General features: G+C 38.8%; 1 protein-coding gene across 1 annotated transcript; it reads left to right on the top strand.

Moving 5' to 3' along the window:
* The first annotated feature begins 169 nt into the window (after positions 1 to 169).
* LOC129108000 (AP-3 complex subunit beta-2) lies at positions 170 to 27,202 on the top strand. Its single transcript, XM_054619622.1, has 17 exons — positions 170 to 247; positions 15,566 to 15,641; positions 16,092 to 16,166; positions 16,551 to 16,646; positions 17,698 to 17,858; positions 18,308 to 18,374; positions 18,643 to 18,846; positions 20,991 to 21,164; positions 22,790 to 22,887; positions 23,875 to 23,929; positions 24,030 to 24,101; positions 24,440 to 24,502; positions 24,641 to 24,773; positions 25,145 to 25,254; positions 25,417 to 25,593; positions 25,965 to 26,151; positions 26,946 to 27,202. Exons 2-17 carry the CDS (start codon positions 15,585 to 15,587, stop codon positions 27,200 to 27,202), a joined length of 1,986 nt encoding a protein of 661 aa, XP_054475597.1. The 5' UTR covers positions 170 to 247; positions 15,566 to 15,584.
* The last annotated feature ends 611 nt before the right edge of the window (positions 27,203 to 27,813 follow it).

Here is a 27,813-nt window from a genome sequence, read left to right as displayed (position 1 = left end):
CCGTCTGTGCGTCTGTGCGCCTTTAAGAGCCGCACATCCTGCTGCCCTCTGCACTAAATCTCCATCGCTGCTCTGTGAGGGCGACAGGGAAGAAAACACAATAAAGAAAACACACAAACACACACAGCAGAACCATGTCTGCCAGCTCTGCATTCAACGATGAGAAGGGGGGCTCCTCCAGCGTCGGAGAGCCGGAATATGGTCACGACCCGGCGAGCGGAGGGATTTTCTCATCCGACTACAAAAGGTTTGGAGCCACCTGCCTTCTCTCCCTCCCCGTGATTTGTTCCCACAGGCTTTTTTAATCAATGTGCATGCACTGGTGTGTGGTTTTAAAGTGTGTTTTTATAGGATAAGGTGTTTTATATAACATGTTTTGTGAGGTGGGGATGTGAGAGGCCTGTCTGAGGGGATGCCAGGCCTTGAGCTTGCAGCTTTTCCATTTCAGCACCACCCCTACTGGACAGCGGCAGCACAGCTCCAGTGTCCACACCACACAGACCCGGTTTATACGACCTGCAATACGTTTTATGAGTGAAATGGGCCATACTAGATACTAAGAAACATATTGACATACTTATACATAATATTGAGATATTAAGTCAAAATATTGAGATACTGAGCAAAATATTGAGATACTGAGAAACATATTGACATACTTATACATAATATTGAGATATTAAGTCAAAATATTGAGATACTAAGCAACATATTGACATACTTATACATAATATTGAGATATTAAGTCAAAATATTGAGATACTGAGCAAAATATTGAGATACTAAGCAACATATTGAGATACTTAGTCAAAATATTGAGATACTAAGCAAAATATTGAGATACTAAGCAACATATTGAGATACTGAGAAACATATTGACATACTTATACATAATATTGAGATATTAAGTCAAAATATTGAGATACTGAGCAAACATATTGACATACTTAGTCAAAATATTGAGATATTAAGTCATTTTTAAGAGGTATTAAGTCACCATTTTTGAGACACAAGTCTTGAGATATCAAGTCATCAAATTTAGATATTTTTCTCATTTCAATGACAATATCTTTATTATTTCATTGGAGAGGCGGAAATGGGCTTCCATTCATCCGTGACGGAAGCCTTACATCCTGGTGGAAAGACTACAACCTCAAACATTATTTTGAGATACTATGTCAAAATATAATGACACTAAGTTATTACTGTGACATACTTAATAAGAAATATTGAGAGACTAAGTAATTATTTTGACATGAATTCAAATATTGAGATATTAAGTCAAAATATTGAGATACTGAGCAAGTTATTGAGATACTTGGTCAAAATAGACACAGACCCGGTTTATAAAACCTGGAATACGTTGTTAGGAACAGTCATGAGTGGAAAAATGACCAGTGAGACCTTCTTCAGTAATGCTCCTATAAAAACAAAAGAATAATTATTTCTGAGGATGGATGAGTTGCTGAGTTTGTCCTTGTTCCTTTCATGTTTGCTGTATTCATCCCAGTAGCTAGACAAACACAATATTAAGTTATAATAGTAATAATGATGATAATAATGATTTTCCCGATTAAATGGTTTGAGCCTTTAACGTTGGGGAAAATAGTTGAAAATTACAATGTGTGTTGTTAATGTACATATATTTTTAAGGCCAATACAGTTTCAATATTTTGTTAGTTTATAAAATCTGATAATGATTTAATTTGTTATATAAAAATATCCTTGTCATAGCGTTCTACTTGAAAGACTTTGTAAAGGAGACATGTTTCTAAATTACCTCAAACCTAGTTTGACATTGCTGTACTATAATTTATTGTAACTTTTTAGCGTCACATGCACAATATGATATATCTGCAATAAGATTATATCAGTAAATACATCAGCTTGGTTGATTTATCAATCTAGCTCTGTTTTTAACCCAAATACATTTAGTAATACCAAATAAGAAAGAAAAAAACGAATACCTTCGCATTTTTCACATTTGATAGTCTGGAACCAGCACAATTTTAGCAAATTCTATGAAAAATGACTCCAACAACTTAAGTGGTTATCAAATTGCTGCATTTCTTGTCCATCAACTAATCTATTAAAAGCTGTTATTATCTAATAATAATAATAATAATCCAAGGTGAGCACTTTGAGTTGTATAAAATTATGCGTAATGCAAATATCAGACTGAAAATAAATTCAAGTGAAACCCCTTTTCAGCATCACTTAAACCCTCTAGAATGTTCTAACATCAAGGAAAACTCAAACAAAGTGAACCAGGGAACTTATACTCACATGCCTATATGTAAATTTAAAGATTTATTGTTTTCTTAGGACATGACTAAAATATACACTTTGATGTGTGAGCTTTACAAGACAGCTAACAGATAACCAATGCACATCACTGCAGCTGCACTGAACTACTAAATGATTAAAACAACAGATTCATCATTTTGGAGGAAACTTGTGTGTTCGTCGTCCTGCACGGGAACAATTTGTTCCTCATTTTCCTTCTGCCCACAGGAGGATTGTTATGTGTAGCATCTTAGCAAGGCTAAAAATGATACTCAGTGTTTTGTTGAATGCATACTGGATTTGCAGTTCTATTCGTTCTATTTATTTCCAAATGATGTTTCAATAATTGGGTTACAATCAGTGTGCTTCAGTATGCAGCCTGTTTACACCATAAGCCTTTTTAACAGAAGACATTTTGACTTGACTTGACAATTTAGTCATCATTTTTTTATTAGTTACACTTACATGTCAAAATAGTTTCTGTGGAAAACCATTTTTGTCATACTTACATTTTTGTGGCTAATTTTTGTTGACATATAGGAACCTATGTACAATCCACATATGTTTAAGGACCTGCACAACCGCACAGGTGTTTACACTCATTCTGGTTGATTAGACCTCTGTTCAGGTTGCAATAGGCTCCAGGAGCAAGGAGAGGAACACAGGCGTATCCTATGTGGAGGTTTTTGTACCGTACAGAAACGCCCCTTCGACCAGAATCTGTTTATTGAGCGGCCAGGCTGTCGTGGAAAGAGCTTTACCATGATATTAATAATATTGTATGATTAATTTAACTGTAGATTAGACAAACTACCCATTGAAACACAAACAGCTGCACATTATACATGTTTATTAAAAGAGACTATTATGTGTGCAGAATCTACATTTTGAATGAATCATGGAATCAAAATTTTTAACTTTGTTTACGTCTTCATTAGCCAAACAGCTTTTTATTCCTCCTCTAACACTATACAGCCACACAGTTGTGGGTATTATTATAGTACAGTCCTATAAGGATAACGGGAGGTGAAACAAATGACATTAACAATGTCTCAGCCCCATTATGTGTCTCTTTAGGTGAGCTAGTGAGCCAGCATGCACAGTACCAAAGCCCTGGAGCTCGCTCACCTAAATGTCATGCAGTCATTATTAATGTCATTAATAACTTCTCCTGCAATGACATGCCAGAAATATCTGCTGTGAGGAAAGGGCTTGGTGGCAGAGCGATGCAGGGAATGATGTACCAATAAGAACGATCAAGGTTCAAGATCCCGCTCTAAAGTTTCTGTCGCAATTGAGGTCTCAGTTGTTTTTATTTTACACAAGCTGCGTTCCAAATCGCATACTTCTTCTCGTTACTTTTAGTAAAGCTGCCCTTTCAAAGTATTCATTGTTAAATACAGTATGTGTTCATTTGGGACATTTCTTGTAAAATGGCATATTGAACTTTGACCTTTTTGCTCATATATCAGCTGAGCAGAGGAGTGTGGATCAGAATAGCCAGAAAAGCATGCTTCTTTGCAAACTGTAAAATAAGACTGAATGCAGTAGGACATCCTGGTATTTTTGACACACTGCATTTGACATACTACTTATTGGCACATACTAAATCTTTTTGTTTTGGCATGCTAAATAGTATGGTAGAATGGAACGCACAGCATGTTTCAGGCCTCATCCCTCTTCCTCCAGACCCCTGCATTGTCATTCTCCATACATCCACCAGATGCCCTCAGACTTTCCTTCCTGTCCCAGTCATCCGACTCTCTCATTCCTCTGTTCAGCTGTTTCTGTTTTCTTTAGCCCTGCAACAGCCCTTTCCAACTCATTCCCTACCAGTTTGGCCTTTACTTCCCAGCCATCTGAACCTGCACCCTTGTCATGCCCATCTTTGATTTGTCTTTTTTTTGACTGCCACCTTGTTTTCAACCTGTAAACCCATCCCTGACCATTGCTTTCGTACATTTCCCTTCATACTACCAGCTCGCCTTTTCTGCATTTGAGTCCTGCTCCCTTTGTTGTTTGATTTCACCAGACATGTCAGGTACGGTGACAATTACGTCCTATTTTGGGGTCGAGTGAGTGGGGCGATTTCATAGGACGTGATTGCACATTTGTGAGGTGGGTGATAAATAAACGATGATCAGACTGTGAGAGAGCAATGCTACAGTTTGCAGTCGGGTAGAGTGAACATGTGTTCAAAATGGTGAAGAAACAAGCTAGAAACAATAATGTTTTCATTTCCAAACGTAGCACATGTTTGGGTTTCTATTAGTCACCTAACACATCCACCTGGTCAGAGTTGAAAAATGGTGAACTCTGACCTCCACGTCCACAGGAGCCAAAACAGGCTTGGATATCCATTGTAAGGGCTTCAATACAAGCGAATGAGAGCGTAACAGAAATGTTTGTTACGTAGCATATTTTGTACTCAACGCAGTCCTGAGAAGAGGTGTAATCTGTGAGGGTTTACTTCTGTATGTGTGAAGGGCCTTTAATATAGTTTCATGGCTTCTTCTTCATTTTGCAAATGTTGGTGGTTACTTATTCAAAAAGAATAACAGAAGACAAAAAATAAAACATGCTGCCAGCTACTGTTTGCTGACTAATACTACTAAATGCATTCATATGACTCATCAGGGCCCATGTGCTGTGAGTTATCCTGTATGCCTCTGTTTATTCTCTCAGCTTTATTCTAAAATAAATATCAGTTCTTGACATTTATCATATTAGAAAAGAAATATCCATTAGCTATTCTAGTTATAGTCTTCACTCCATGCCCCCTATTTCCAAGGCAGGCTTTTATTTTGTTAATTATTTTGTATGAGTTGTCTCTATTCAGTGTTTATGTGAACTTTGAACTTTATCCTTTTTTCCTCTTACTTTGTTTCACACCTGTTCTCTGCATGTATCTCGGTTTGGGAACATGTTGCGAGCTTCACTGACAGATATTGCTGCTCCACCATGTTTTTCCAGCAGAGGGAGCTCATTGTTCATAGATGGTAGATGTACTTTGTGGCTGTGAACTGTGACCTTTGGATTCAATTTTGCCTTGAGTCGGTTTCCCCGTTTTTTTTTACTTTTACACTAGTGGTGGTTAAATTCAGCCCTCATTAGTTGATTCCAGGATTGATTGGGCGTTGTTGTTATGTCTCTGTGTTTGCAGACGGCAGTGTCTCCACAGAGCAGGAAGATTAACCCGTTTGTCTGTAAACATGGCAGTGAAAGCGCTGAATAGACCTTCACTGTCGTCTCCTTGGAAACACGGCAGATGTGAGATGTTGCTTCACTCCACGAACCATGTCAATCTCTGTGTTATTATTACACCTTTCTTCTTTTAAACCGTGTTCACTGTCCTTCAGTGTGAACTGACTATTATAAGTTTAATAGGGGTGTTCGTCTGCGTCAGTGGATATTTCTTGGTAGTGTGATTTTTATGGCTTGTACTTGTTTTCTCAAGCCATACAATCAAATGTCCAAGTAGTATAATTTTGTGTTTTACAAGCGATGGTAAGCCTTTGTTTTGGTTGAGACTTCAGTGGGATCTTCGGGCTTTCTTCGGCTTATTGCACGTTCTTTTGTGAAAATGTTACTTTTACATTTCTGTCAAATACATCAGACTGTTAGCCATGCCAAAGACACCTGTGTTGTTTTAGGGTTTCCTGGTCCCTCAAAAAGTCAAACATGGCCTTTTTCTTCAAAGTAATAGTCCAATATTTTGGTAAATTATATATTTTTTGCATTCTTAGATGAGATGTTTAGCTTAGCATAAAGCCTACCTGCACCTTTAAAGCTCACTAATTAACATGTTATATCTTGTTTTTTTTAAAAAAAAACAGGGTTTATAAATGGCAAACAACAGAGCCAGGGTAGCATCTATCCAGTGTCTCCAGTCTTTATGCTAAGCTAATTTAACCAGCTGCTTGATTTAGCCTTTTAATTTTAGCACACAGACATGAGAGTGGTATCAGTCCTCACAACTAACTCTCAGCGTGACCCCAAAATGTCCAACTATCCCTTTGAAAAACACACACACACCCACCACACCCACCTACACCCACACACACACACACACACACACACACACACACACACACACACACACACACACACACACACACACACACACACACACACACACACACACACACACACACACACACACACACACACACACACACACACACACACACACAGGCATCAGGATCAAAGCTAACACAGATGTACTGAAGCTACTCTGCTTATTTCCATCGGGGCCCCAGTAGGGGGATGAATATGAATTATCCAGCTTCAAGATTTGCATATAGAGCTTATTAATTCATGACTGCCTTCATATGTTCTTTGTACTGTAAGCCATCTTAATTTCGGGAATATGATATCGCTGCACTGCACCCAGAATCCAACATAAAAGTTTTGACAAGAAGAGGAGAGAATTGAAAATAACAGTTATTAGCAGCTATCTTGTTGTAGTGAGAATCATAAAACAGTTATAGAACTGGATCTTCTTCGGATGTTTGGAATAATGACTGCGATGTGTTTTTGTTTCTGTGCTGTTATACGGAGATAATTAATAGTGCTTCTCCTAAACTGAGAACCAAGAGATCAAAGCACTTTTTTTTTTTTTTAAAACACCCAAAATACTTTCTGAAGGGACTGCAGGAAGATATTCTCTCTGTATTATATCCAATGTGGCATCATATGTCACAGCATTGTCAGTGTAATTCATTGTTAATGCTGCAGCACCCCAGGTGTGTATTTCCTGGTGACATTACAGATTAAAAATCTTATTAGTCTTTAGCAAATGTCAGCAAATAGTGACTGAGCCGTTACAGATCACAGGAAGAGCATATGTGAATTGTGCTTCGTGGCAGTTATTTTTGTTGAAGCCAAAAAGGAATGAGTGGGAGAAGCAGAGAGAGAGAGAGAAAGAGAGAGAGAGAGAGAGAGAGAGAGAGAGATGTCCTCATCACGACACTGCCAAGAAAGCTGAGTCATGTTAGACAAGAAAGAAAAGGCCCCTAACAGAATATGTAAAATATGAATAAGACAGTGACATTTTAAAACATAATGAGCAAGAGGAGTGAGAGAAGCATCTGTCGCGTATCAGAAAAAGGTTCTTTGGCCGTGAGTTCTCAGGGAAGGCAGGATAAAGAAAGCTGTGATAGAGTGAGAGATAGTCAGGATTTCAAGTCAATGTGGAGAGAGAGACGATCAAAGACGACGAGCACCAGGAGGGGAGTGACAACGTGGCAAAAGGTGGGAGAGGCCTTGTCGTTGTTGGAGAGCTCGGATGTGTGGACATGTTGTATCACACGCCGGGAGGCAGAGAGAGCTGGTGCAGCAGCGGGAGGAGTCGCGAGAAGAGAGGCAAATAAAACTCCACGCCCCTCTCTGCCGAGCATCCATTTACCGAGCAGCTGATGTCTGCTGCTTCACTGGATGCGTTCAGCCTCGGCAGCAACAGAAGGGAGCAAAAAAAAAAGAAAAAAGCACTACGCTGCACTGGAGCATTTGTGGATTTGGATTACAGCACTCAGGAGGCAAAGTATATCAAGCTTGTCACCGTGGAGAAGAAGAAGAGGCACTGGAGCACTTCTGAAGAGGTTCGTTGCATCATCTTTGTCCACATTGGATGAACTTAGGAGTATTAATACACAGAATCTAACTGAAGCTGCTCTTTGCTGTGTGGTAAACTGTCTGAGGAGAATTTAATAGTCTGATCCAGCTGATTTAACACCGAGGACCTGCTGGGAAAACTGCAGTCTTTCCACTTTATCAACCCTGGATTCCACAGGTTGCCACAAGTTTTCAAACATGACCACCATGCAAAGGCTGCTGCAGCTGCCGGTGAATGCGGTGAACATGGTGAAGACGGTGCAGAGTCAGGTCCAGGGCCAGGAGGAGGACAAGAGCCCCGTGTTGACCCCCGACGGCGTTCAGCAGGCCTGGTACAGCGCCCTGCAGCCCGACGAGCTCCGCCACCTCCGATCCGGAGGTACAGGAGGAGGAGGAGGAGGAGGAGGAGGAGGAGACCACGAGGAACGAGCACCACTGGAGGAAGGTGGTGGAGGTGGAGGCAGTTTCCAAACACAACCTTTGCGGTAGGAGAATCCAGGAGAATCCAGACCTGTTCAACCCTTTAACGCTACAGTTATGTTTGAGGGCAGATTACAATGAGACCTTAAGAATACCCCACAACGAGTCTCAACATAAGTCTTTAGGGTCGTAAGACAATTAACAAGACAGAACACTGGATTGCTTTTATATCGTTAAACTGTGGATAGTTTTGCCATCGCAGGGTTATAAAACTTGAAATATAGATTTTTCCTTGAACTGCTTGCAGCTCATACTCATATGCAACATGTGCAGAGGGATGGCTAGAAGACATCACTTTTGAGGGACACAATTCAAAGAGTTTGAGGAACAGAAGCTTAAAATTTCATGGTGCACAGATAAAAAGTGTATTCTTTCCTTTTACTCTATTAATAGACTAGTTTTTGGTCTATAAATTGTCAGAGAACACTGAAAATGCACGTCACAGTTTCACGGAGTCCAAGATCACATTTCCAAATGTCTCTTGTCCAACCAAAGGTCTGAGACCCCAAAACATTCAGTTTACAATACAAAACAGAAAATTCAGATAATATACAACAAAAAATCTTACATTTTTGAGAAGAAGGAACCAGGAAATGTGTATATATATTCTGTTTTATATATAAATATAGATATATTCTGTTTTGTGAATGGGATCTATGATATCATGAAGGCCGTATAGGAGCTGCTGTACTCAATTAATTAGACTGCAAACCTTTCAAACGAACATCAAAAGTGCTTCTCTTCATAAATAGATTTGCTAAAAGAGAGCTATAATTACACATTTGGTTTTTATCGGGTCGTGCCTATAAACTAGATTATTCTCATTTTACAGGATGAGTGCTTTACTGAAGTACAGTTCCGGTTGGTTTAAGCAGCCACATTTTACATTTGTCACCAATAGAAAAAAAAGAAAAGTCTCTGCAGAAAGAGTCGGCTTATGTAAAACGACCTGCTTATAAATGCATGCTGCAACTCTTCAATCTTTCCTTTTCCTCTGATTCATGCAAATACATTTCCATATCTGCTCCTTTTTGAATGTTGCTGCGAGTTGTGCAGAGCTCTGTTCTCCGTGAACAAAGTGACATTGCGGTTGAAGATGAACCATTAGACGTCGGAGGCCTACTTCCATGGAGACTTTCCAGTTGAAGAGTCACGCTGATCTCTTTGGCTTTGGTGCCAGGTAACCCGACCGCTGGTGTACTCTGTTGTACCACGGCGGGTTAAATAATTCAGAGCTGTTTGTAAATTCAGCTGTTGTTCGTCAGGACGGGACAGAAACCAGAGAAATGAGAGAAGCGGTGTCGGTGTAGAGTTACTGTTGGCCCGGTGGGCATCAGCAGGGAGGTGTAAACCAGTCAGAGGGCAGTTTCCCTGGTGGTCCTCAAGACGATAACTCACTGAAGTGGCATTTATAGTTTGTTAAAATATATCACGGTCAAGCATATAGACTGTAAAGTACCTGAGGCTGTATTTTGTCTCCTTGTCCATTAATAACTACTAACCTTTTAATTCACTGAGCCATTTAATCTTCCTTCTGGGCCACTATGCTCTGATTAAAATACAGTAAGAAGAGTTTTAGTTTATAAAATGGTGAAAGAGATGTTTTTCTTTCCTTATTGGCTGTTAAGTTGTTGTTAAATGATATTGTTTTTCTCCACCTTTTCCTTAAATCGTAATAGTGTTGCTCTGTTTTTAACTCTTTAAAATTGGAGCATCTGTTCGCGGCTTCGGGATATTGTTGTTTTCATGATGCTATTTTAAACAATTTAAAATAGAAACCATAATAGCTAGAGAATTCTTTCCTGTTGCAGCAGAAAGCCACAGCTTCTATCTTTCGCCGCATCATGTCGTACGCTCCATGACAGCATGAATTTCTGTGTAGAATTTTTTATATTTGGTTTGGGGTGACCAGCCAGGTCTCTCTTCTGGCATTTTAGATTGGTCCTTCACATTTTTTCTTTTTTAAATCTCACAAAGAAATGCACAGAAATGTAAATGTACAAAGTTCAATTCAGTTCTGTGAAGACGTCATGACGTTTGGTTACATGCGGAATTAATTTTTTGTGTAGTTCAAATAACAAAGAGTGAAATATTTTGTTCATGTTTCTACTTTTAGAAATCTTATGGATCGATATGTTTTGTGTGCAAATTTGGTAAAATTGTATGAAAAAAGTTTTTTGTTGATTTATTATAAGATTTATGACATCATTGCTATATTTTTATCAATTATTATGATGTATTGACCGACATAACCTTTTAGCTTTGATTTTGCAGTTTTTAGGGATTTAAAGAATTTTAACATAGTCCAAGAAATTACATCACAATAAGCAAAAAAAACAATTTGGACACACTGACCATTTCTATCGAGTTCAAAGGGTTTAGCCGCCATATGTGCCACTACTATTGATACTACGACTTTTACTAATAATGCATGTGTAACTTGTCTGTGGTTGCAAATTGCTGATAATTCCCTGTTGACAGGTTTAATGTTTGGCCGCCGCTACAGCAAATGTAATCAACGTTTTTGGATCCGGTTTTAATTAGACCTTCAAAAAGCCTGTTTGTCTTCAAACAAGCCACATGAATCCCTGTCTCGTTATTCATTAGTGGAGCTGATCATGGTGGTGAATTGACACCGAACGTAAAAGCAAATTAAGGCTGTGGTTGGTCGGTAGGTTTCTCTAATCCATCGTGACATTCTGGCAGGTTAAAAACGTTGAAAGTGCCTGTTAAAGTTTGAACTTCCCGTCAAGTTGGGTTTTAAATCATGATTGAGTTTCCTGTTTCCTTGTTTATAACATCAAGAGAGATGTTGTTAGCTCCTTGCTTTGAGCTGGAGGTTTTGCAGTGAAAGAGAGAGTGAGAGAATACAAAGAACAAGGTCAGTGTGTTTGCTGCAGCTGTTGTCCATTGAAAACCGGCCTCTTTTTACATTTGATTCTTTCCTTTAAGAAGCTAAGACAGAACAATGAGTTTTAGCCACGGTGTTGGCGTGGCTTTAAAGGTGACAGTGACTTTGGTCCGGACAGAAATTTCTCAACAATATTCCTGTGACTCCACTTTATGCTTGAGATTTTTGTTTTGACATGTGAAACAACTTGGAATAGTTTTTGATAGAAACTTGGTACAGACGTTCATGTTCCTCTTCAGGATGATGGTTTATGACTAAATTATCTTACGTACTAATGAAACTCCAAGACCAGGCTTTACTTTTGTGTCCAGTGCTAATAAGCAAATGTTAGCATGCTAGGATCTAAACTTTAGATAATGAACGGTAAACAATATAATGTGTATAATATGTCAGCCTCATCCAAATGTTTTATACAGCACATTTTGTACAGTTGGAGGGGTCTGTTCAGGCCAAAGTAGAAACGATTTAATTAAAGGAACCCATAAAAACAGATTTATTTAACTTCCACATCTCAAAGTTAAGGATATATAAGTCAAAATATGCTTTATTTATATGTGTCTATATTGCATTATCGACAATTGTGCTGAAATTCACTGTAATGAGAAAAATAACCAAATAACAAATCTAGCAGAGATATGCTGTAGCTAATTGTTTTTGGTGTTTTGGAATTTTACTTTTATTTTAAATTTTTTAAAGAAAAAACCCTTTATGTTTAGCAGTTGACATCAAAGTAGAAAGTGAACGAAGGAGGTTTCCGGCTGTAATAAAGAGGCTATTTGATAAAAATGTGAATATTTCTGGAGTTATGGTCAGAGGCCGCAACCGAATCATCGCGATTTCAGAGAGAAATGAACGAGTTAGACCTTCATTTTCTGCTGGAAATCAGCATTAGTGTTACTCATCCTCATGTCTGGGCTGTCGGTGCTTTGGGCAAAGTTATCTTTGTATTTTCAAAGTTTATTTCTCAATTTGTTTTGGTAGGCAGCCACGTACTTGTAACCAAGAAACCAGCTTTGGCTCACTGCCCGCGTCCCAAAATAACCCGCCACGAACAGCATTAAATAGATACTGTCAGGATTTAATTCGACACTCTTTGATCCATTCCGGTTTTGAAGTATGTGACTGAGTGATTTATATTATTCGTTCAATGAAATGATTAACACTTTGATGCTTGATCATTGAGACGAAAAGCAGAAATCTATCTTAGCAGAAACAAACTCGAGTCGCGATAAATCAACTGTGTTCTGCAGCGGCCGCCTCCTCACAGACTGCAAGGCCTCCATTCACTGCTGTCACACCACCAAAACAGATGAAATATGTAGTAAACCCCAACAGCCTCATGCTCACGCTGAGGTATGATGTAAAAAATAAAAAAATCTAACCACTGTTGGATCAAATAGTTTGGAAAGTAATTTGTAGTTTTTGCTTCAGTTTGTTTTGAAATACACGAAGATGTTGAAAAACTAAGTTAAAATCCAATTCCAATCAGAATTGGCTGTTTAGAGTATTCACTTTTGAGTATTTTATAAAGAGCAGTACAAGTACAAGCTGCACAATCTTATAAATGTTATATTTTACCTATAGAAAGTGTTTAGATTTTAATTTTTAAATCTGCATATGGAAAAAAAACATATGTGTATGTATTTGGAAGTTCAGGAATATTAAAGCTCTGAATTCCGCAGGACTTCAGGTGTGTCAGACTCACAATAACATTATGGATATTGAAATATGGCCATTATGTAAGTGTGGCACAATAAAAAGCTCATTTAACTTTCTCCTGGCTTATCCAAATATTTTATACACCACATTTTTAAGAGATTTAATATGACAGACAGTCTGTTAAGGTAAAAAAAAAGAAAAAAAAGAATCCAGAAAAACACAATAATCTTAAATATATTCTATATCATTTTTAGTGCTTTTTTAAACACATTGTGAAGCAATCCACACCAAATCTGTTCTTCCTACCACCACTGAAATGATTTAATAAACGTATGTGACATCCTGCTAATTAAACAGAAAAACATACAAGACAAAAAAACAAAGCCTCTTTTGCAGATGTAATCACATAGTGTCTGAATCTCATTGCATCCTCCATGTAACAACACCTGTTATGTGTCAGTGTGAGTGACAGGAATCAGAGCATCAAGTCTCAGGAGAGCATCACTGCGTTTCCACAGCACAGCTCAGCAGACCTTCAGTCAGATGCAACAAAGGCACTGCAGGAAGACAGGAAATCACTTAACGTCATTATATTGCATCTTTTGTTGCCTTGGAAACTAGTTGGGGGAATTGTGCAGCTCTGCAGCCGTTAAATCACCTCGCCCACCACCAAACAAACCCCACCCAAGACTCCTTCAGTCAGTGGATTCCTCCTGTTTGGTAGCTCTGAGTTTAAAGATGTGTTTGTGAAAACAGGCTGGCAAACTTATGAAGAATTTCAAATTGTTAGAAAATTGTATTTTCATTTTTACCTAAATATTGCTTGCGTAAATAATTAATCTGGTTACAAAGTTTATATTGCATTTTCATTTTCAAATTCTAATTACCATTTGAATATTTTCCACTGTACATCTAGGTATAACTTTGAAAATGAAATGCCAAAGAGCTTTTATTTTATTTTATTGTGGTCATAGAACGCCAATATGAGTATGTGATATGAGAACACTAATTATTGCATTTTATTTTTAATTGTTACTCAAATAACACCAATGGAAAATGTATTATTGTGGTATTAAATGTCCATTTTCAAGTTTAAATAATTTACATAATTTTAATAAAGTCCCCTATGGGCTTCCGTACATACCAAACATGATGATGTTTTAATAAGAAATAAGATGTTGTTTTGGTTTTCGGTTTTCTGCTCTTTAGGTCTTCATTCCAAAATGTAACATTATGATGCTAGAAAAAGGTGAAGTTATTGTTGTCTTCTGGGACTTGACAATAGAGAGCAACATAAAAAGATTTCATCGATCAGTATTTTCAACATTAAATTAGGCTGGCGTCTTTATCCCGGCAGCTGTACTAGTGATCCTGTCCGCCCTGTTACTGTTTGCAGGTTCTTCCTGGTTGGTTTTGTTAAAACTGTCCATGTTGTTTTTGTGTGTTTGTATTGCAGCAGGGTGGAGATGTTGGTTTAAATCCCTTCAAATCCACTCATAGGATCCTCCTTACAGTTACAGTGCCTGGATGTAGCCAGAAAGTATGTCTGTTTTGATCATGAAAAAATGGGAAAACAACAAAAACTTGTACTTTACCTGATATCTTACTTTGAAAAATATTAGCTTATTAACTCTTATTAGCCACCTTTTTGGTCCAGACTGAAATATCTCCACACCTAAAGGGTGAATTGACATCAGTGCTACAGATCCACAGAGCTCAGAGGATGAATCCTAACACCAGGTCAATCATTTATATTTGCCCAATATCTTGGTTTATTGGCGAATACTGCAAAACTAATAGCATTCCCACATCCTATTGTGTTTATTGCTATTTAGAAACGCAATTATAACACAGTTATGTTCTTATTTATTTTACACATTACCACAAGCATTAAAATCTGTAATGGATTACTCCTCAACTCTGCAGGTGAATCCGAAAATTAATCGATTGAAAGTCAGGATATAGTAAAGAATTACAATTTCATTAAACTCAAGGTGACGTCTTCAAACAGCTTGTTTCCCCCAAGGATATTAAATATATAATGATATTAAAAAAGTAAAAGAAAAATCACATTTGAGGAGCAATAAACTGTTTTAATTTTGTGCTTGATGAACAATTTAAACAATTAATTTATAATCACAAAATTGCTTGTATATCCTGTTGATCTGCTAACAATTTCATCACTAGTATCTCCATTCCCACAATAGTTTGTTATCGAGTTATCTAAAAAAATGAAGAAGTGAGCTTCTACAAGGTCACATCTTCCGGTAGAGAAATATTTCTTCCTCTATTCCTGCTAAAATGATCTATAATTTCTCTGAGAAGTAAACATGTTTTAGAGATTATGTCTCTTCCCAATTACCCCGCTTTTGTGAGCTGCAGTTTCAAAGGTTCCAGTATTTTGCAAGCTGGATTTCACGCTTCAAAGAGAATAATTTCTGGGTCACACACTGGCACATTTTGACATATTTTGAACGTTGAATGTAAATCGTAAAACACAGGTCTGCGTTTCTTATTTTGAGGCCTCGTTAGTCTCTCACTGTAAACAGTGTTTTGCTGCTAAAACAACATAAAAAAAAAGCTGTGAGCTAATTTCCGGTGTTTTTTCTCCCTCAGACATGACGACTTGAAGGAGATGCTGGACAGCAACAAAGACTCCCTGAAGCTGGAGGCGATGAAGCGGATCGTGGCTGTGAGTATGAATGATGTTTACTTTGGGATTTCACTGATCAGCAGGTGCGGCTGCACGTGAAGTGGCAGAACAAAGGTCAGGGTTTGAGAAAAGAAATGTACATATACAACAGTAAAAACCCAAAGCTTTTTCTCTTTACCAAACTTGATTTCATAGTTTTGATGGTAAAGATGTGGCCATGAGAGATGAAGACACAAACTTAAACTGGATTGAAAGTAAGATTGAATGTCCTTCAGCTGTAAGACAAAGTTTTTGATGATATAACTACAGTGTTAAGAGATACAAACTCCACACCCATCTACACAGTCATCATCCCAGCAGGACAACGCACATGAAGGGGAAGGAAAAGCATTAAAAAAATGGACTGAGATAAAATATGAAACAGTAACACCTTCTCTTTACAGATGATTGAATTTTTTTTTTGCTTTCCGGTGCTTGTTTTCTCTGCAGATGATCGCCCGAGGAAAAAATGCATCAGATCTCTTCCCTGCTGTGGTGAAAAACGTGGCCTGTAAAAACATTGAGGTTTGTAATGAGCCAAGGTTTCATGTTGCTTCATGTATTATTTGCTCCTTTTCTTCAGCCTGTGTAGTTTAATGTGTTAAAAAACCAAAAAAAACAAAGCTTCTTCCTGCATTAAGGCTTTTTTTTTTTTTTCTTGCTATGCTTGCTTGTGATTTATAAATCATCTTATCACATTTTTAAAAGTCCCCTTGGGGTTTCAGCTTTATCTCGCCTGAACAAAATAGCAATTTTCCTCTTCTCCTCTTTTTAAGGTTTTTATCACTTTGCTTCATCTCTTTATTTCAGATTTATCTCAACGGAAATAATTGAAGTAATCTACATAATTTGGATTAAACCTGTTTTTTTTTATCATCGGTTTGTTTCCTTCTTTACTTCTCTCTACAGGTGAAGAAGCTGGTCTATGTTTACTTGGTGCGTTATGCTGAAGAGCAGCAGGATCTCGCTCTGCTCTCCATTTCCACCTTTCAGCGAGGGTTGAAGGTACAGCAGCTTTGTGACAATTCCTTCTGATTTTAACTCTTTTTGCTTAAGAAATAATCAAGATTTGGGTCTGATCTTATGATGAAACTCATAAAAACAGGGTATGTTTTTATCCATGCTAGCAGCTTGTCTCTACGGATGGTTATGTTGATGTGTCAGTCAGTCCGCCACCTTGGGACGGACTAAAACTATTCAAAATATTGGCATGAATGCTTCTAAAAGATGAATCATACTGACTTTGATGAACTTCTAACTTTTCCTGTGGTTCCACCATGAGGTTGACATTCATGCTTTTGTGTGTAATAACTTCTATTGGATGGATTGCTTTGAAATTTGCTACATATTTCCAAGGTCCCCAGAAAATACATTCTTATGACCTTTTTCTTCTACCACCACCAGCAGGTCGAAATTTTAATTTGTTAAATATGTTGTTATATGCCCAAATACCTACTAAGGACATTGCCTTCAGTTGAAGGCTGTGTGCACTGCAGGGGTCTCCAACCTTTTCTTCCTCTAAAGAGCTAAAATCACAAAATGAAAATTGCACCAAGTTCTACATTGCCAATAGCAAAAATTGTTTTCTGTCTTGCTTTTATGGTCCTTTAATGTTTCAGCCACCACATTCATCGGCTCTATTACATTTTGTGCCACAAACAAAGAGGTTATTGTGGGCCACTAAACAAAGCCTCTGTTGCTGTGGTGGCCTTCTTTGTCAGTTTGGAAAACAGGGACTTTTATCTTTAAAGCGTTGTTTTCAGCTCCTTTTACCTTCTTTGTTCGTAGACTGCTACCAGACGGAAAGTCCAACAAAAACACTGACATGCTCGCAATGTAAATGAGCCACACACAATTGTCATGCATGTTTGTAAAAAAAACAAAAAACCTGTTATCCATTCCTCATGAAAAATGGTATATTCTTTGCCTTTCATTGACCTGGCTGAACTAAGATGATGAACCTGGTAAACATCACACCTGCTAGACATGTTAGCATTGAGCTCATCTCACTTCTGTAGACTCTAATCCGTATGAACCTTGCTCTGTACTTCTGCAGGATCCGAACCAGCTGATCAGAGCCAGCGCCCTGCGAGTCCTCTCCAGCATCCGAGTCACGATCATCGTCCCCATAATGATGCTGGCCATCAAAGAAGCCGCCTCTGATATGTCTCCATACGTCAGGAAGACGGCTGCTCACGCAATTCCTAAACTCTACAGGTGACATACGAAAAATCCTTTCAGTTCTCAGACGCCTCATGCCCTGTTTTGGGGGTAAAGAAGATTAATTCAGTTATTAGTAAATATTGGAAGAAGCCTTCTAGTTACAGATATCAGTGCTTGAACAGAGGCTTTATATCAAGGATTAAAAGAAGCATAAATTATACATTTGTAATTAAGAAATCTGTTTTTGAGTCTGCAGCTTATTAGAGAGTCCTGAACCACAGTTTGAGAACCACTACGCAGAGATCAAATGTTGTTATGACTTACGATCATTGTGAAATTAAAGCCTTTTTATGGCAGTAAAAGGTAAATCTATATCTGCTCTGGCAGGGATACATTTTTGATTTATAATTCATTTAACAAGTTTTATAGAAAAAATGATGGGTGACTCTTTCTCCAGAATTAGTTTCATGCCTTTTAATGGTTTGATTCTTCTCTTCTACCAGTTTGGATCCAGAACAGAAGGACCAGCTTATTGAAGTCATAGAGAAACTCCTCGCTGACAAAACCACGGTGGGTTTTTGCTGATTCTTTTATTTTAATAAATGCAACTATAAGTTTAAAAAAGTGCAAAAATAATATCAGAACCATCACCAGATGGCATTCACTGCATCAGCTGTTTCAAGGCCGATCATTTGTTCGTAGGTTTATTGTTAAACCCGAGATGTAATTCGAGAACGCATGGCTTGTATCTTGTGCGTCAGTAATCCTCAAGGATAACACGTACTCTCCTGACATTTAAGAGAAGCATCCTTACATCACCACCTGTTGTGTGCCGCAGTTGGTGGCAGGAAGCGTTGTCATGGCTTTCGAGGAGGTTTGTCCGGAGCGCATTGACCTGATCCACAAGAACTACAGGAAGTTGTGTAACCTCCTCATCGACGTGGAGGAGTGGGGGCAGGTGGTCATCATCAACATGCTGACCCGCTACGCCAGGACCCAGTTCCTCAACCCAAACATGAACGTGAGTAAGAATACAGAATCAGTACAGTCCCCAAAACCTTCTTAATACCTGGCAGTTACACCATATATGTTTAAATGCAGTATGTCCAAAGTGCGGACGTCTGTGATGTGTAGCCGTGTTATTCAGATAATCTTCCAGTCTTGTCTGATGGTGCCATCCTCCTCATCAGACAACACATCGATCAAGATGCCCCTCCAGAAGCCTGTGATACCTGCTGCTAGTATCTCACATCCAGCAGCTGTAAACACAATCAGCACAGATAATCATTAATGCTCAGTGCATCGCATGTTGACACAATCCATCCTTATCTATATGCACATTACACTGTAAAATGCTCTACTGCTTCTTCTGCACATCCGTTTAAATGCTAAATTGCATTTTGTTGTTGCAGCAATTGCACTCCGTGAAATGACAACAAAGTAGAATCTAATCTAATGAACCGGATCTGATGAATCGCACCCTCTTCCTCCTCTGTCGACTCTGGGCTTAAGCCTTCATGGCTGCTGTCTGAGCCACAAGTCGGCTGTACAGGTTGTTCCTGCGTACTGTCTCATAGTTGGCCTTACAGGCAGCTGGAAAACTATTACATATCATGAAAAAATAGCCAAAGAACAGGTAAAAAATGTAAATGAAAAAAAGTAATAAAACGGTAAAATTGACTTAAAAAGAAAGACGTCAATATCCACATTGTGCAGATCCAGACTTGCGGCTCGAGCTTCGACCAAATAAGGAATGACTGCCTCTTTGTGAGGCAAGCTCAGTCTGTACAAACAAAACAAAAGACGTCAAAATGATTTACTTTTATACGTCAGAATGCATGCAAATGTTTCTTTACATTCTTACCCTTGCTCCGTTTCGTAGGGCTTGTAGTTTCCTTCGGCAAAAATAGTCACTACTGTGAACAAATACATTAAGCAGAAGTTTAAGCAGTTTGTAGTAGGAATGAGTGATATGGCCAAAAATGTAATCAAGAAAATTGTCAAATCCTTATTTCTTTCAAGTTAAAAATCAGAGTTTTGCTTCCTGGTGTACATTTAAAAAGTACACAAAAAAACTGCATGAAATAGAACAAATGCAAGAATCAATGGGAAAAAAAGCCAACAGAAGTAGGCATAGGCAAATAACCAAATGTGTATTTCTGTTGCATCCTTATTACCTCCTGGAAAGGTTACGTCAGACGTCTACATCATTGCGTCGGAGGGCTCATCCAATCACATGCGAGGTCATGGTCAAACACCAGAGCATATAAACCCATATAAACATAGAGATTGTGTCATTTCTATATTGTCTCTTTGTTGCTTGAATTCCCCAGAAATTCCTCTGCACGCATCGACATAAATATTTGATTACAGAAAAGCAGCAAATTCTCACATTGTCAATCTGGAACAAGTAAAAACAATGTTGAATAAAAACAAAAGATTAATCTTTTTTCTAAATTGTCTTTTTGTCGATTAACTAATTAATTAAGTTAATTGTTCCAGAACCACATGCAACTGTCAGCAAATGTAGCTTATACACTTATTTTGCTTGCACATCGTCATTTACTGTTATACCACCACGTGTAGCCTATAATGCTATGTTACGGATGTCAATGCAAATTTACCAAACTCAGAAGTGAGTTCACCTTGTGTGTCATCACAACAACTCATTTGCATAAGGACAGGATTTAGGGAGATTACTGTGCAACAAAAGTGTATAGGTGCATATTGTTGGATTATTTTTTTCTGCTACTGTCTTTGTGTCTGTGCAGAGAAACAAATTGAAACCATCCAGTCATTGTTTCCTTCTTTCACTGTTGACCACTTGCTGATTTTCTTTTTTTCTATGTTTATCAATTTTTTCAGGCCCACCTGTCGGCTTATTTTCTCGATAAGTAACAAATTGAGACATTTTTCATACTGTGATGAACATTGTTTTTGAGTAAATTCCCAATGCAGGTGGTGACAAATTGGTAGAACCATTTTGCACTTATGCGAGGGAGTCTAATGGTACTTTTCATACACAATGTTGTTGCTTTTTAAATATATTCAAGAGCAGATCACCATCTGGTGACTTTTTAAGAAACCAATAACCACTTTCCATGCAAGAGAGATTTCTTTCTTGGTCTGTTTGCCTGCAACACGCCGCTTAATCCCCACTGCCGTTTGCAGGAGTCCCTGCTGGAGGAGGGAAGCGATAAGACCTTCTATGGCTCAGATGACGATGAGGACGAAGAGGAAGACGAGAAAGAAAAGAAGGCAGAGGCTCCCATGGCCAAGAGGAAGCCGTACGTGATGGATCCAGACCATCGGCTGCTGCTGAGAAACACCAAGCCGCTGCTGCAGAGCCGCAACGCAGCTGTGAGACCTGCTGCACTTCTAAATAACACACACACACACACACACACACACACACACACACACACACACACACACACACACACACACACACACACACACACACACACACACACACACACACACACACACACACACACCTTACATCAGTGTAACAGCCCATTAGCTCTCCTCTTGAGTCAGTTGCCATGGTAGAGATCATAATTGTTTTCTCTCAACCGTTATTCCACCTTTTAGCAGCAGGTCGTTGTTTTGAGTAGTTGATGTCTTCAAATTGCACGACCTTGGCTCATGTTAACAAGCAGCTGAAGTGCCTGCCCTTGAGCACTTAATCAGAGCTGACCTCTCACTCTGAAATTGGGCCAATCTCCCAAAGGAAATTAATAAAGCATCAGACTGCATTAGTGCTGCTGTGGTCACCTTGGAAGGCTTGTTTTGTTTCATGTTAGATTATTGTTATGAAATCCCCCCCCCGTCACACTTTATTCCTCCTTTGTTCTGCTGTAGTCGAGCGGTTTGCTGAAGGGCGGTTCCAGATTAACCCTTTTCCTCAGGCAACAAATGTGTTTCCTTATCTTGAATGTGGTATAGAAGACGATCATTGAGCTCTCTGATTGCGCTCCATGCAGCTTATTGATTTGCACCTATTAAGTAATTAATAAATGGTTTCTCTTTGCCCTGTCGTCTTTAAATAGTTATGTTGTTGTATGCCTTTTTGAAGCTTTTATTTTTCCATATGAATGTGCTTCTTAGTGAGGCATTGGAAGTAAGAAACTACAACTATGCGTACTACTTAAAGTAACTGCTAGATAAATAAGTATAAATATGTTTTTGCTAATCAGTTCGTAACATCAACTTAAGGGGGGATATGTCATTGTGTTGGCCACTTGGCCAAAGTGGTAAAAAAAAGTTATTGCAGGTTTTAAGTTTCGTCTTTAAGCTCATTGAGGTACATTTTTGGGCCCATAACTTAACGTTTTTCTTCCAGTCTCATCACTGTTGCAGGCAGCTGTTTTCACTTATAAAGATCTGATTATCCCCTGTAGGCTACCGTACCCTCCCAGCATTTAGCAGCTTCTAGCAGCTAAAGAGACAGATATTCCACTCAGGAGTTGATGGAGGCCAAAAATGGAGCTGAAAGAGAATACTGGACATTCATCATGTGACCAGAAACATGACTCCAAGTTAATGCTAATGTTTCCCCATCTGCCAACACATTAACCAAAACATCTTAATCATGTATTCAATGTTTACAACTTGTTATGAGGTCAAAATGATGTCCCATATGCTGATTGAGTGCTCAAAAGAACCCCCAGAAAACCCAGTGGCTTATTATTTCTTGGACTTTAATACACTCTAAAATGTGGGCTACAAAAAAGAGGGCAAACAGTATCAAGATTTAGTTATTTCATGCATATATTTAACAGAATAAATCCAACATATTTTACTGCAACATACTGCAGCGTAAGGCAGTGATTGTAATGGAATGTTGCTTTAGAAATTCAATGGAGAACAAAGCGTTAAACACCAAGATGGAAAATATATCACGTGCAACTTTTCACTGTATTTGTTAGATTGCATCACTGGTGATATTTTACCCCTCCCTCTGTTTTCTCTTCCTGTTCCAGGTGGTGATGGCGGTGGCTCAGCTGTATTTCCATCTTGCACCTAAAGTGGAGGTTGGGGTGATCGCCAAGGCCCTGGTTCGTCTCCTGAGGAGCCACAGGTGAGCTGCACAATCTATAATTTGAAGTTAATTGTCTATTCTAATTGCTGTACCATACATTTTTAATTTTGGAAGCATGAGCTGTCTCACATCATTCTTGTGGCTGAGAAGTGAGCTAAGGTTGGAAATAATAAGAGCTGCGTTTATGAGTCTCACTTGAAAAGGAACAAAACATTCACAGCTGAATGTGATAAGTAATGATGATGAAAACTCAGTAAAGTGGAAAACAGAATGAGAAAAGGAAGAAAATGTCAAGTGAGGGTAGTAAAATAAATCTGTGCAGCCCTGAAGCAGGAAGTGAAATTAAAGTGAGTCTGAGGTAAACATGGAGGCATAAACCATAAGGAGTGATGACGGCACATAGGTGGCCTCTCAGCAGTAAGTCCTGCAGACTGTCAGCTTCTTATTGAACAAGTGCTCTTTTGGCTCTGAGTGTGCTGTAATGGGATCATCATTCAGCAGCCACCAAACAGCAGCGTCTCTCTGCGGGGGATTTGTCGGAAATCTGTTGCACCGTACGATACGTTTCATTAGAATTTATTATTGTTATGGAGTCTCGGCTCTAATTAAAACCACCGACCATCGATTTACTACCTTGAAGAATAATGCCTGGATGTTTAACAAGAAATCCACTAAAGTTCTGTAAACAATTGTGTTGGTTTTGTTTGTGTACTAGACCATCTACAAATATACCTAAATGGAGATGTCTTGTGGTATGCCTGAAGATAAATAGTTTGCTTTTATTGACTAAGGAAACGCTGTAGCCATGTTTTTTTTGTCTGTTTCAGTATCTGTATTAAAAAAGTAACAAACTTTACTTTACGCAATGCTCTGTGAATTGTTCTTTGAGTAAAGTCGGCTACTGCTGTGTTCAAAGGGTGTCTCAGGTGTCTCAGGTGAAGTAGACACGAGTGAAGAGGTGATTAAATTCGTCTGTTTCCCCTCTTTTTCTCCATCGATATCTCCTGTTACTTTCTTTCTCTCCAGTGAAGTCCAGTATGTCGTCCTTCAGAACGTGGCAACCATGTCGATTAAGAGAAGGGTGAGCTACACCGGGTGGTGTCTTTTGGATGTTTACGAGTGAGATTTGAAATCAAAAACTGCAGATTCACTGATGTTTTTTCCTCTCTGTCGTTTCACAGGGAATGTTTGAACCGTACCTGAAGAGTTTCTACATCCGGTCTACGGACCCAACACAGATCAAAGTCCTAAAGGTTATTGTCTATTCTATTGTTCTGATGTCCCTTTTCTCTTTAATCTTAATGCTGATTCAACGGAAGACTATTCATTCTCTAAACTCTGAGGCGTGGTAGTTTAACAAAGAGTATATCGGCAGCATCTTTTGCCAATTATCTATAATTTTAAATCCACTTAAACTAAGTTATTGAATCATCAAAAGATGTAGACATCAATATACATTTAAAATGAACATAAATGGGACACTATTATCAAGTTTCCTTGACTTTTCGTGACCTCTATTAAGTTGCAGAAAATCCCTTTTTAAATGAAGTTTTCAGTGTTTAAAAACGTTCTTTTTTTTTGTCTTTTGCAGCTGGAGGTTCTCACCAATTTGGCCAATGAGACGAACATTTCCACCATTCTCAGAGAGTTTCAGGTACAGTGACATAAGGGGTGAATTTTGTCCTCAGTCAATGTAATAAAACAAAAATTGTGCAGATTTGTACTTCAGCAAGAAGGTATACACCAGCTTCTTTATGTTTTACTGTACTGAGTGGGTATTTATTTCCTGCAGACTTACATTAAGAGCATGGATAAAGACTTTGTGGCTGCCACGATTCAAGCCATCGGCCGCTGTGCTACAAACATCGGGGAGGTGAGGGACACGTGTCTGAACGGCCTGGTGCAGCTGCTGTCCAACCGAGACGGTGAGTGTTTCTATGTGACACTCTACATGCTTTTTAAGTGATACGTATTGCAGTATATATACTAGAAAGACTTAATATTTGCAGCTACCAAACTTCGACATCGGGTCAGTAGATTAATTTAATCAAGCTTATCCATCTGCATTTGTAAATTATCAAATATACATTAGCACAGTTAAGAAAAAAGAAGCAGAAGACAACAGAAGATAAGATACGAATCTCAAACAGACAGACTTCACGTCCAACAAGCTGAATTATAAAAACACTAAAACTGTCTGTGAATTTGAATTTTAGTATCTCAATCTAGGATGAAGATTAAAAGAAACATCTTCAATGTTGATTTATTATTCCTGACTCTTTCTCCTGTTGTACAGAGTTGGTCGTAGCCGAGTCCGTGGTGGTTATTAAGAAGCTGCTTCAGATGCAACCTGAGAAGCACAGCGACATCATAAAGCACATGGCCAAACTAACAGACAACATCCAGGTGAGAGTCTCATTCACAGACTGCTGTCAAAGCTTCTGGTCACAGCAGAGGATACAAGACTTGTTCTTGGTTTCGAAAGACTATGCTGTGTTGAAACAAGCTCGCCAAACGTGGTTCATCCCAACAAAACACAGCTGTTTAATGGTATTTAATTGTCCTCAGGTGCCGATGGCGCGGGCCAGCATCCTGTGGCTGATTGGAGAATACTGTGAGCATGTCCCTAAGATTGCCCCGGATGTCCTGAGGAAGATGGCCAAGTCGTTCACTAACGAAGAGGACATCGTCAAGCTACAAATCATCAATTTGGCCGCCAAGCTCTATCTCACCAACTCCAAACAGGTGTGAACAACATGTGTTTCGTCAACAATAATAGTATTTCATTTTAGACTTTGAAACTTGTCAACAATGTGTTCAATGCAACCAAGCTTCAGTGACTGTCACAAATACAAACAAATGTTATTTCAAGCGTAAGAAACATTTTGTAAAAGAGCCAAAGGTTTTAATACCATATTGGTGTGTTCATACATACATATTTTTTATATTTTTTGATAAATCACAATTTATGTCTAAACTGTTCTTTGTCCCCCAATTTCAACAGAGTACCCCTCCACAAAAACACACATATCCATGCATAAACACATCAGTTGGTAGGTCTTTCTTGTTTCTACTGTCCTCATCATACATGTCCTTCATGTTCCCTCGTCTCACAGACCAAACTGTTGACACAGTACGTTCTCAACTTGGCCAAGTACGACCAGAACTATGACATCCGTGATCGGGCTCGCTTCATTCGTCAGCTCATCGTTCCCACTGAGAAGAGCGGAGCCCTGAGCAAGTACGCTAAGAAACTGTTCCTCGCCCTCAAACCTGCACCGGTCCTCGAGTCTCCTTTTAAAGGTACAGGAACCATTTACATTGTGAGCTGGGAGAGAATTTAAAGCTTACACAGTTGCACTATCATTTTTAATCTTTAGATAACCCTGAACACTGAATGTGGCGGTTTGTTGTTTTACTTTCTTGTTTGTGATATTTTATTTTGTGACACTTCTATGGTTATATTAGGAAAAGGCGAACTTTTGCAATATTCATTAGGGCTTCTTTACATTTAGTACTTGGACTCCAATGGATTTTAAGAGTCCATACTTACTGAATACACTAAATAAAGCATTAATGTAATAAAAAAGTTATTTCATCACCAGCATTGCTTTAGTGCAGAAGTTTTCAAACTGTAGTGTAACAGGTGCATTCTGGTATCCTGAAAAAAACAGGTAGTTAGTTTAAGACTTCATATGCACACTTTTAGATTCAGCAGGACTTACACTTTACTAGGATCATTTTATCCGATATCCATCGCTGATTAAAGACCATAAACTGCACAGAAATCATAGAACAAGTGCCTGAGAATCATCACGTTTTTATTATTACTTCAGTATCAAAGTAATCCAGTGATAGTTGTCTGAACATCCATGAATATTTTGCAAAAAGGAACCGCTAATAGGTCATTTTGCATACTTTGGTTGTACCAGTTTGCCAAAATGTTGCCCACAACTCACTAACAAACTCCGTGTTTACCTTATCTAGCCAACAAAGTCATTACATCCCCATTATAATAGTAATAACAGAGGCTACAAAGTGCCTTACCTCTGTGCAGCTTTTCATTCTGGATTGCTCTTCCTTTTTGTTTTTTGCAGATCGAGACCACTTCCAGTTGGGTTCATTGTCCCACTTGTTGAATGCCAAGGCTGGCGGCTACCAGGAGTTGCCCGACTGGCCTGAAGCCGCCCCAGATCCCTCCGTGCGCAACGTGGAGGTGAAGGATTCTGTGCGTGCAGTGGGAACAGTAACTTACAGAGACACAGGGGGCCCTTTAGGGTCTCCAGGGGCCCCCAGAAAGGTGGAGGGGAGCGTGTGTTGCTCCCGCCCCAAAGCAGTGCCTCAGAGGGGCTGAACAGAGTCAACCAGAGCCTCACATCCAATATTACATTAGCTCCAATATAACATTGATTCCATCTTTTCATCCACCTACAGCTCATTAGCATTAACAGCTCATCGGTAACATGCATCCTTTTTGGCCTCCATCTATTTCCAAAAGGATGCTGCTTAACCACTCCATGGAGGAAAATGAATACAGGAGAAACGAGGATTATAGCTTCTATTTAATAACTTCTGATTCATTTTGAAAACACAGACGGTGGTATTGAACTCCTCGCCCTCTCTGCTGCACTTGCTTCTGTTCGAAAGCAGCTCACTCGTCCCCCTCGAGTGATTTTTCACAGATTGTTTGAGCCAATAGCACATGCGATACAGAAAGGAACAGATTTGGGAGCTACAGCTTAAATTTTCACTACAAATCAGTATCAAACGCAGTGAACCACCTCCTGTTGTTTCTTTTAAAGGTTGACCTAAGAAGGGAGGGCAACTAAATTACACCAGTATTTTTGTACAGATGCAGTTTATAGTTCATATTAAGCATCAATGTATTTATGAATTATCCCCTTAAATGATCCTCTTCATGAGTATAGCTGAACAAACAAACTTTAATTTGATCTGAATGTATTT

The sequence above is a fragment of the Anoplopoma fimbria genome, chromosome 19 (genome assembly GCF_027596085.1).
Source record: "Anoplopoma fimbria isolate UVic2021 breed Golden Eagle Sablefish chromosome 19, Afim_UVic_2022, whole genome shotgun sequence".
Taxonomy (NCBI): Eukaryota; Metazoa; Chordata; class Actinopteri; order Perciformes; family Anoplopomatidae; genus Anoplopoma; species Anoplopoma fimbria.
This window is presented reverse-complemented; position numbering and strand designations above follow the sequence as displayed.

What these genes read in the sequence shown, in the direction of transcription:
- LOC129108000 (XM_054619622.1), top strand. Translation starts at nt 15,585, where the DNA reads ATGCTGGACAGCAACAAAGACTCCCTGAAGCTGGAGGCGATGAAGCGG. An exon ending in TGAGTAAGAATACAGAATCA is followed by an intron (nt 18,847 to 20,990) that starts GTACAGTCCCCA and finishes TCCCTGCTGGAG; the next exon opens with GAGGGAAGCGATAAGACCTT. An exon ending in ATCTCACCAACTCCAAACAG is followed by an intron (nt 25,594 to 25,964) that starts GTGTGAACAACA and finishes CTCGTCTCACAG; the next exon opens with ACCAAACTGTTGACACAGTA.